Here is a 9,935-nt window from a genome sequence, read left to right on the forward strand (position 1 = left end):
AATTAAAAATTGTGGGTTTGTATTACAGCAATAAAAATCCACATAAAAAGGCATTTTGAAATGTTCCATGGCTTTACCCCATGGTTCTAGCACTATTTGCCACAGCTGCTAGTGCCCAGTGATGACTCACTGCCAGGGCCACATGCAACACAAGACACTGCAGAACAGAACCTGCAGCTCAAGGAATCCCTGCTGCAATTACCCAAACACAGTCTTTGCTTTTGTCCAATTCCAAGTTCTGTCAGAACAACCTGACCAGAAAAAGCAGCTCACCATGCACTGCAGCCTTGATCTCTCAAAACTTCTTATATTGAATCCAACAAAAAAACCCAAAACACTCTTGATTTTCCTGGCAGGCAGCTGTGAAGGACAACAAAACCCCCACCCTTAACTCCTTCCTGGCCAAAACTTGTCACACACCATGTCATACCAGGTTCCTGATTTTGATGGACCAGGTTTTAAGTTATCCTGCTTCTAAAGGAATCTGATCCCTCAACATTGGTATTTAAGACACTTCCAGAGATAAGCAGGTGAACTTTAGAGACCTCTGCACTCAGGGTGCCAGATCTCCTCTGCCCCTCCCTCCCCAAATGAGGCTGGAGCTGGACACTGCTTGGCCTGTGCTGTGGTGGCACTGCACAGCTGGACCCATGACAACAGCCAGGTCTTCAGGGGCAGCACACACCAACTGCAGCAGTACCAGCTCCTGCTGCTTTAATCCTGGATTTGGAGCTGTTGTAAAGCACAGGAAAGGAAAAACCCAAGCCAAAACCCAACTCATGTATGATTACAACTGAAGTTTGTTTAAAAAACTCCAAGCATCCAAAGATCAAAATACAGACACAGCTGTCCTGCTTTAAGAAGCTGGCAGTTGCACACTGTTGATTACCCAACACGTGCTTCTTGCCCAGGTTTCAAATCTCCACTGTTGGAACAGCATCTAGGGTTAAGGTGGGATTTTGTCTCATTCAAGAGATTGTCACTGTGTGATCAGCTTCACAAATTTCATTGAGCTGTGTAAATACTTACTTGGAAAAGCAATAAGGGGGTTGAATCACAAATGAAGATTGACCAAAACCAAATCCTTTATTTCCACAACTGTATAAATGTGCTCCAAGTATGTGTCCAACACAAGTTAGAAAAACAAAATAGAACATGCCAGTTGCAAACTAGATCAGTTCACCGACGTGCTGACTCCTTGGTATTAGGCTTAGTTACACAAGACCAGTCACAGTAAAAAGATACATTTTAGAGTACAAAGTAGCAGGATGTTAAGCCATTTCAGCTTGTGCACGTACAAGTCACACTTCTGGCAGAAAATGCAGAGAATTTTGCATTACTACGCTGGAAGCTATGTTGCATCACTTTAAATGGCATCAATATCGATATCATCATCTTTATTGTTTGCAGGCTTCACAGTTTCAACTTTAGGTACACTGGCAGTTGTGGAGTACACCACCTGTGGAGACAAGACACTTCCTTTAACTACAGCACCTACTGCCACTAAGCACTGGAGTAATTCCAACACCCAACCACCCTCCTGACCACGGCCATGAATCCCTGCTTTGTAAGGCAGAGCTGTGCATGTACATCTGGGGGAAGCAGCATCTCCTACTCAGGAGCAGGACAATACAATGCTGGGAGGAGAACAACCAACCAATCCCTGTGTAAAAACACTCCCAGCACAGCCAGCTGGAGTGTAACCAACAGATTTTACCTAGGCCTAAACTGTGAGGAAAATGGTCAGTTATTCTTCCATCAGCTTATCTAACAAACACACCCCCACTAACTCATCTACAACATGAGACATGATGCTTGATGCCTCCTGTCAACCTTGCACTACATGAGCTGCTACTGTCACTGTAGAATGGCACAATCTTGGGCCACCCAGGTGCAACTGTATTACAGTGATCTCACGTAGACAATTAGCAACACTTAACAAAGCATTGTAAATGGAGCGTTCCTCCTGTTCCCAGCATGCACAGTAATACCCCAAGTAATCCATCTCAGAGTGCAACCGAACAAGGTTACAAGACTTAAGCATGCAGGAGCAGTGCAGCCTTGGAGCTGCTGACAGTAAGCAAGCCTTTCCTACCTCTATATTTTCATCTTCATCCTCTTCTTCATTACCGGAAGATTCTTCTTCAGCTTCCTTTAGCCATTTAATAAATGGTTCTGCTTTGACACGGATTTCTTTGGCAAGCTCCTTTGAAACGTATTTCTTTGAGGCCTGAAAGACAGATACTTTGTGTGAACACTGAAGGAGTTTACACCAGATTGTACCCAAATACTGCCTAAACAGGAACAATCTCACCCACTGCCTTCCACACCACATTTTTGTGGAAGAGGCCTCTTACTGCACAAGCTACACCAGGAATGGAGAAGCCAGATGCAATAGGTGACCTTTAGGTACTTAATTGCAACCGTACATTACAAACTGCCCTTTACCTTTTCTGCCCAGCCAAGGATGACTTCTTCTTCCAGAAGATCTGCGTCATACATTTCCTTCAAAATATGTGGTATTTTTGAAATAAGCTGAGACTGATGCATAGCTACCACACACTCGAAGCCATGGAGAAGGTACCTCTGAGCTTTCTTGTTGTTGTGGCAGAACTAGAATATAAAAGCAAAAGTGATTGAATGAGCTTTTTTACCCTCTCTCCAGACTCTATAAGAAGCAGCTCTGTAAGATTGCAAAGTTTACAATAATTCGTACTATCTCTTCCCAGCAGCTCCCCCTAGCCAAGGAGAAGTCTAAAAATAAAACACTACAAAAAGTCCTTCCCCACAGTACCAAGCAACTGCTACAAAAAACTCCTGCGCTCATTGTGACCACTGTTCGAAGAGATAGCTTACACGAAGGAAGTGACGTCTGTATTTTCTGATTTGTTCACGAATCTTTTCGTCAAAAAGGACTTCAGTGAGAACAAGTGGGCCCATAGCCTTTACATCCAGTCTCTCTGCTTCTGCTACAATGTCTTTGTCAGAAGTATCGATGACACCTTCTTCCTTCTTTTTCTAGAGGGAAACAGGTATAGAGAGAAACATTTTAAGGCCACTTGAGGTCTGCATTAATGCTCTTTGCAGTCGTCCCTTCCCACTGGTGGTAGAGACAGTACTTTGCAGAAGCTCGAGTAAGTTGCTTTTAGTTTCCTTACAAACATTTTGTACAATTACAGCTGAGTGATTACATCAAGCCAACAACCAGAGAATAGTTACCTTTACAAAATCAAATAGCAAGTTGACTCTCTCCTCTATAGTTCTTTCCAGGTCTTCACTAAGTGTGAGGTTCTTCGCATGGTCACTGATTTCATCCATTCTACGCCTCTGGGCTTCTTCTGTTGTGTCCTCACCCCAGTCATCATCATCCTCCTCCTCCTACAATACAAAACCAAAACAAGAGATCCACAAAATATTACTGCAAGCTTAGTATTACCTGAGGATAGAAATAATACGGATTTGACAGCCTGAAGAAATGTTTAGAATAAAATTTGCAAGTCAAAGATCATGGAGAAAGTGCAAATATAGGAAGTAAGTACTCTATAGCCATCTGCAGGGCTACTTGAACTGCAGTTCAACCACTCTACCTAGTACACAGGAGACAATCCAGATGCCTGAAAAGGAGTGATAAAGGATAGGCAGCCTTCACTTAGCAAGGAGCACAAATGCTGGTACTGGTGAGTTGATAAAGATGCTACAGAAAATCAGGGACCCTTGTATCCCAGCACGAAATTCTGGATACACTAAGACTTTTAGGTGCAATGTTGACCAGCAAGGAATGCCAGTGACTTCAGAGGTTTAAATCTGAGCAACACACCACACACCCTTATCTCCCCACTTTCCCTTCTACTTACCACAACCTGTGGAGGAGTAATCTCCTCTGGTGGTGGGGGTGGAAGTGTCTCATTGCTGGACACAGAACCATTCTCTTTGTCCTTGCCTTTTCTGTTCTTCTTCTCCTTTTCTTTCTTTCCTGTACCAGTGTCACCACTTTCTGCAAGTGAATTTTAATGTTTTGTTCTATGAACTAGAGCAAACTAGAAAGTCCCTGCACCTCTGCCAAATCCCCAAGTGGGTTTGGATGCTGTCATTAGCTGCAAGTTATGGGTAGTACCCATCCCCAGACACACTCAGGGATATGTACATTTGGTGGGGAAACCCCCAGCTGCAGTCAAAGTCTTGCTTGTCACCAAAATTGTCCAAGTCTATATAACAGGTGACCTCACAAAGCAGAGACCCCTGGAATAGGTTAGACTTTTCTATTCTAGCAAGCTTAAATTGCAGCAGGCAACTAGATGCTTACTACAGAGTGTTGCTTGCACAGATCACAGTTTGCACTTACTACAGCTTTTACTTCCTACTCTCACATTTCATGCTGACCTAAAGCTAACTACCTTCCTTCCTTGTAAGTTTTGTCCTGCACAGGCAAATCCAGCTTTTAACGAACAGCTCTACTTGGAAGGACACATTGTAAGGAGGAAAGACATTACCAGCACAGCTCCATCTTGATTCCCAAACACACTCTAGGAGTATGCTGGTGCCTTTTTACATTTCTATTAGATGTGAGCTATTTATTTTTCTACTTCCATAACACCACTAATGCAGAAGTTCTCTTTATCCCCAGAAGTAAGTAAAGGCACTTACCAGGTGGGTTTTTGAGAATGAACGTGCAGAGTTTATGGTTTGTGTCAAGCATGCCTCGATAGCCACAGGCTTTGCAAGAGTTACCTATAGTTTGTTTCTTAGGATTGACATGCTGTAAAGAGAACAACCTCCAGTTAATTTACTACTTACAGAACAACTGCATTAAAGCCTGATGTCTACATTTTAAGCCAGAGGTTTAAATACTTTGTATCACCCTCTAAAGACAAAGTTTAGAAGTAGCAATTTATTCCAGAAGTTATGAACTGTTAAGAGACGAAAACCTTCCCAAAGGGTGCAAGAATGTGTACTTGATTTTCTGTTCATAGATATTGAAGTCTTTTAACTTCGCACTGCTTTCACAAACGTCTAACACAGTGTTTCCATGGTGTCATTGTTAATGCACACAGAGCACTCACCAGATCAGTTTCAGGATTCTCACACTCAGGACAGAGAACAAATTTTTTAATGAATCCATCCAACATGTCTTGCAGCTTATTCGCCTCATGAGATCCATTGACAATGTAACGGTCATTCTTAACATCAAACTGGGTCTGTGCTCCCAGCTCACAACCAAAAAATTTGGTAGGATCTGTAAAGGAAAAATATAGCCACTACCACATTCATATCTTTGTTGTGATTCTTGAACAGCCAGTAAAAAGGCTACTGGTTCTTTCTGGCCATTCTTTAATCCTGAGATAATGACATTTTTTTCTTATAAATCTTTAAGGAACAGTATTAATGCTTTACTAGCCAATTAACACTACCACTTCATACAGAAAAGCATTACAAAATGCTGTGTCATTCCACAATACTTACACGTTGGAGGCCGATTAAGCGCCTTTGCAACGTCAACCATGTTGACTATAACCGTCTTTATTCCATTTCCTTTGCCCTCCACCTAAAGAAAACAAATAATATTTTAAGGTTAAACACTTGCAACAGCCAAACCCAGTGGGCATTTCCCATTTAACTACACCAAAATTCTGCTTTGAAGTGCATCTCCTTCCAAGACTACCATCCACTTAGTGTGGACTGAAGGAGCGCACACCCTCCCTGCCCTGAGTGGCCAAGCGTTATCATGACCTCTCTTTCCCCTCCTGGGAGAACACTCCCTGCTTCCAGCTGCTGCTTAGGAAGTTACCTTGGCAATCAGACGGGGCATTTTGTAGCGATAGAACTGATCTGAAACACTGCGGTTGACGTTGACAGACATTTTGCCTTATTAGTAGCTTTATCAATAAGATGAAGAGATCTTTGATTGCAGTTTTTTGGTATCTTCTGTCTGGAGAAGACGGGATGACATAAACGACTGCAAGAGTTCTCGGTCTCTGACATGAAAAAATTTTCGCCACTGAGGCTGTAAGGTTCTTGCTTGTATGCTATGTTTCCCCAATACAGGTACCAGTGGCTGCGCAACAGCTCTGCAAATGTTAACACACAAAAAAATTAAGTTTAGCTTAATGTACACCAATCCACTCTTGCTACAAAGCTATATAATGGATGATATTTAGGGTGAGAAAAAGGGAAAAGTACATTTGCTATGCTATGGTTTTCTTCAACCTATGGAACTGAAATCCATCCTTGGCTTGCACTGCGCTAAGGAACTTTTCTTTAACTGCACCACCACGCTTCCCACCCTCTCTTACTACCCTAAAACCACTGAACAGCTTACAACTACTTTTTTATTCAATTAATTCCAGCAGGAGTTCTGGGATCACTAAGGAAGGGCACACTCCTCGAATTATTATGCAGACCAGCGACTTGCACCATAAGGGTCACGTGGTATGGTTTCAGGCTGAAGGGCACAGGAAATCAGGAGAAATATTTGGAAATCCATTTCAAATTCCACATCATGAACCTATCACAAACTGAAGTCTGCCAAAATGTTGCAAAATATAACTAAGATGAAGCAGCAGCAATCTGTAGCCCAACATAAGTTTCTACACGGCTTACCAGTTTTTGAATCGGAGTGGAAAAGAGTTGAAAATTACGTAATTCTCCCTCTCACTTATGGATTCTCATAGCAGCTTCTGTTGAGTTCTGACTTAACAATAAGCCTGATAAAGTCTGACAGAAGTTGCTTCACTGTAGAAAGCCTAGCAATGCAGAGGTACAGAGCAGTGCAGCAGCTTTTCCAGTTGATTTTTTCTTGGGGGAAATGGAGGAGGGGGAGGAAGGGGAAGGAGGATGAATCCTATTATTAACGTTGCCTTGAGCAGTATTTACATATTTAAATTAACACGTGCCTCTATAATCAGATCTAAGAGTACTTAAGCCACAATTGGTTGACTACACAGGCAACCCTGACTACAGAGCGTGGCTATTCTGACACGTCATCATGTTGTTATCGTTAATGACAAGCGCTGACACATTAAAAAAGCCTTCTTAGTATTTATGTGGAAGAGCGTGCCTATGGTGCAACATGATCGAGTCCCTCTGGTCAGGTTTACAACTCCTTTACACAATAAGAACGTAGATCTCTACGTGCCTTAGAGATTACATTACATTAGCCCTGATACAATTTTATCCTTCCTCAGCAAAAAGTACACCGCGGACTCCGTTTAAAACACACCATTTCCTTCCCCAGGATGTCTAAAAAGAGCCACCGTGTAACCTGACCACGTGTTTGAAGAAATGCTGAGGAAGCAGCTCTCTCAGTGACCGAGATCCCAGAAGGAGCGCACCGTTTTTCCCTCCTTCCAGAGCGCAGCATTTGTCCGCTGCAGGCTGAAGCTCCCTCTCCTGGTCCCTACGACACCTCATCCCAAGCACCACCCCCTCCATATGCCGCGCACGGAGGAAAGAGCGGGAAGGCACATCGACTCCCTGCCGCACAGCGCCGCGTCCCCGCCCCGCTCGCGGTGAGTCATAAATGCAGCAATCAAGCACTGAGTCAGCGCCGGGAGCCATGGGGGAGTCACCGCCGGCCGCGCATGCGCCCCGCCGCGGGACGGGGGAGCCCCACCGCCCCCCCCCCAGCCCGGGCCGCCCCCCGAGTGTCCCCCGGGGCCGCCCCTCGGGAGCGCGGCCGAGCGCCCCCGCCCGCGGCCGGTGGGAACTGCGCCACTGCCCCCCCGGCACAGCGCGGGAGGCGCGGCCCCGCCGCCGCCATCTTGTCTCGTCGCATGGCGGCGGCGAAATGAATACAAATAATTAAAAAAAAAAAAAAAAAAAAAAGCCTCGGCCCCCCAAACCCCAAACAATAACCCCACAGCTGAAGGTCTGCTGCTTTTAGAGTTGAATTTTGTTGTGCGTTTTTATGTTGTTTGTTCCCCCGCCCCCCCGTCTCCGCGTTGCTTCTCTTCCCCCGCCCGTCAAAGTGCCGGACGCTTCGTTACACAAAACCTCTGCAAATATCCACCGTTCACCCACAGGCTGAGGCCCCAGCCCAGCCCAAACCACCCGCCTGCCTGCCCCCCCGACCCTTACCCCGCTGCCTTCACCCGCCCTAGCCCACTATTAGCACTCACCGTTTTCGTCCAATAAAGACATAAACCCAACGCTGCTCGCCCCGGGCTGCGACGAAGCCGATTGTGAGAGGAGAACAGGGCCGAGGGGGCGCTTATATCCAGACGGAGAGGGAGGCGGAGGCGGACGCCGCAGCCTCCGGGTCCCGGCGTCCTGGGGCGGGCGGTATCACCAGGGAGAGCGGTGCCGGGCAATCTGCGGGCAAAACACAATCAGGAGCATCGTTAGCGGCGGCACCTGTGAGGAAGAGGGAAGAGGAGGGGGGAGAAGAGGGAAGGGGGGAGGGAGAGGCGGCGAGAAGCGCGCAGCTGAGGCAGGAGGGGCCGGCGGACGGGACCCGGCAATGGCTGCCCCGTACTCACCTCTAGAATGTTCTCGCTCCGACTGAACAACGCCAGAGCTGGGATCAATCAGCCAGCGGTGCGCCCCGCCCCCCACTATCGCCATTGGCTCACCGCTCCCCTCGCTGTGAAGCTATTGGCTAAAACCTCGCTGCTCCCCTCGCCTATTGGTGAAAGCCGCTGTCAATCAAGGCTTTGCCTCCCTCCCCCGTGCCCTCCCCCTCGCCAGTGCCCCAAAGGACATCGCGTCTACAGCGACCGAGTCTCGCGAGAGAGCGCGGGGCGGGGGGGCCGCGGCCGGGCCGGTGCGGCGGGGCCGGGGCTGAGGGGCCGGGGCCGGGGCCGAGGGCGCTCCCGGGGGCTGAGGGGACTCCCAGCTTCCCCCGGCCCCTCCGTCCTGCCCGGTGTGCCCAAACTCTGCCCCGGGGTGGGAGGTGAGCTACTCCCGGGCGGGCAGTGACCCAGTGCTTGACATCTCATCAACTATGTTACAAGTAATAATACAAAGAATTCAAAGCAATTAAGTTGCTGAATCAGTTGTGTTTTTCCTGCACAGCCAGCTTTTGGGGTTGGGGAAGAGCCTGCTATTCACCTGCAGTGTCATAAAGGCTCAGCGCTGGGTGGCTCTGGGTGCCTGGGCTGCCTTACAAAGAATGACACAAGTGTCATATGCATGTACTCTGTTCTTAGTGGAAAATGTTGCCCGCCCTATGTAGCTGGATTGGGACCCTGAATGAAATGCATATCTTGATTTATTTTCACTCAAAAAGCAGAAAACTTGCATCCTTTCTTCCCTGTTTCTTGTTCTTTCCCATCTTCTTCCATCTACTCCCCCAGTATCACAGGAGTTATATGTTTTGGGTATTTTAGAGCATCAATAATGTTCAAGTGCCAAAGAATTTTTCCCTGACTTTATGAACTGAGTGGGCAACCAGCTCTGTTACCCCTATAAACACTCCCCAGCAGAGCAATGCTCCTCAGTTCCTGTCACTCTCTTACTGAGTAATGTTGTAAAGCTTCTTGATGGCTCTGTGGGAGTATAGAGGAAAAGAGAGGGAATGACAGTAAAACTAGTAGTGACATTAAATAATGCTATATACTCTAAATCTCGTCCTGCCTAAAGTTAGTTTTAATGCATAATTTTCCTGCCTTTGATATCACATTGATGTAGTCAAAGGAGAGATCCCTCCTGTTGAACCTTGAAGTACATATTGAAAGTTTTTGGTCTGATATGCAGAACTGCACTCAGGGCGGTGGCTGATAAATGATGTTTTCTTAGATGTCATGAAAGCAGGACTACTGCCACTTCCAGTAGCACACAGGGACAATGAAAAAGCAACCAGAGATAAATATGCATATCTTGGTGCTTTCTATCAAAACCCTCATTGTGGCAGCTGCCCTTGCTACATGTCTCCTTTCAGTATGTGGAATAGCTGGTCATCCTAGCCAGGACACTCTCCTGTAAAGAATCATGGAATGGTT

The 9,935-nt window shown here is 46.4% G+C and overlaps 1 protein-coding gene and 1 non-coding gene across 4 annotated transcripts; both read right to left on the bottom strand.

Moving 5' to 3' along the window:
• Positions 1-1,061: 1,061 nt before the first annotated feature.
• On the bottom strand, positions 1,062-8,554 carry EIF5 (eukaryotic translation initiation factor 5). 3 transcript variants are annotated; one of them, XM_053980093.1, is made up of 12 exons: positions 8,475-8,554; positions 8,115-8,307; positions 5,786-6,065; positions 5,461-5,542; positions 5,061-5,233; positions 4,645-4,756; positions 3,855-3,994; positions 3,220-3,378; positions 2,857-3,018; positions 2,449-2,613; positions 2,096-2,230; positions 1,062-1,459 (listed from the first exon to the last, which is right to left on the bottom strand). In XM_053980093.1, the coding sequence occupies exons 3-12, from the start codon at positions 5,855-5,857 to the stop codon at positions 1,367-1,369; spliced, it is 1,293 nt and encodes a 430-aa protein (XP_053836068.1). In that variant the 5' UTR covers positions 5,858-6,065; positions 8,115-8,307; positions 8,475-8,554; the 3' UTR covers positions 1,062-1,366. The 3 variants fall into 3 exon arrangements, with proteins under 3 accessions (XP_053836068.1, XP_053836069.1, XP_053836067.1); XM_053980094.1 differs by lacking the exon at positions 8,475-8,554 and adding an exon at positions 6,598-6,792 and having other exon boundaries at positions 8,115-8,402; XM_053980092.1 differs by lacking the exon at positions 8,475-8,554 and having other exon boundaries at positions 8,115-8,402.
• On the bottom strand, positions 4,195-4,318 carry LOC128809622 (small nucleolar RNA SNORA28). The gene has a single exon (XR_008437801.1). It is a non-coding gene; the product is annotated as a small nucleolar RNA SNORA28 (small nucleolar RNA).
• Positions 8,555-9,935: the final 1,381 nt, after the last annotated feature.

The sequence above is a fragment of the Vidua macroura genome, chromosome 6, assembly GCF_024509145.1.
Source record: "Vidua macroura isolate BioBank_ID:100142 chromosome 6, ASM2450914v1, whole genome shotgun sequence".
Taxonomy (NCBI): domain Eukaryota; kingdom Metazoa; phylum Chordata; class Aves; order Passeriformes; family Viduidae; genus Vidua; species Vidua macroura.

What these genes read in the sequence shown, in the direction of transcription:
- EIF5 (XM_053980093.1), bottom strand. Translation starts at nt 5,857, where the DNA reads ATGTCTGTCAACGTCAACCGCAGTGTTTCAGATCAGTTCTATCGCTAC. An exon ending in ACAGACGTCACTTCCTTCGT is followed by an intron (nt 2,614 to 2,856) that starts GTAAGCTATCTC and finishes TTTATATTCTAG; the next exon opens with TTCTGCCACAACAACAAGAA. An exon ending in TCCTTGGCTGGGCAGAAAAG is followed by an intron (nt 2,231 to 2,448) that starts GTAAAGGGCAGT and finishes TCTGTCTTTCAG; the next exon opens with GCCTCAAAGAAATACGTTTC.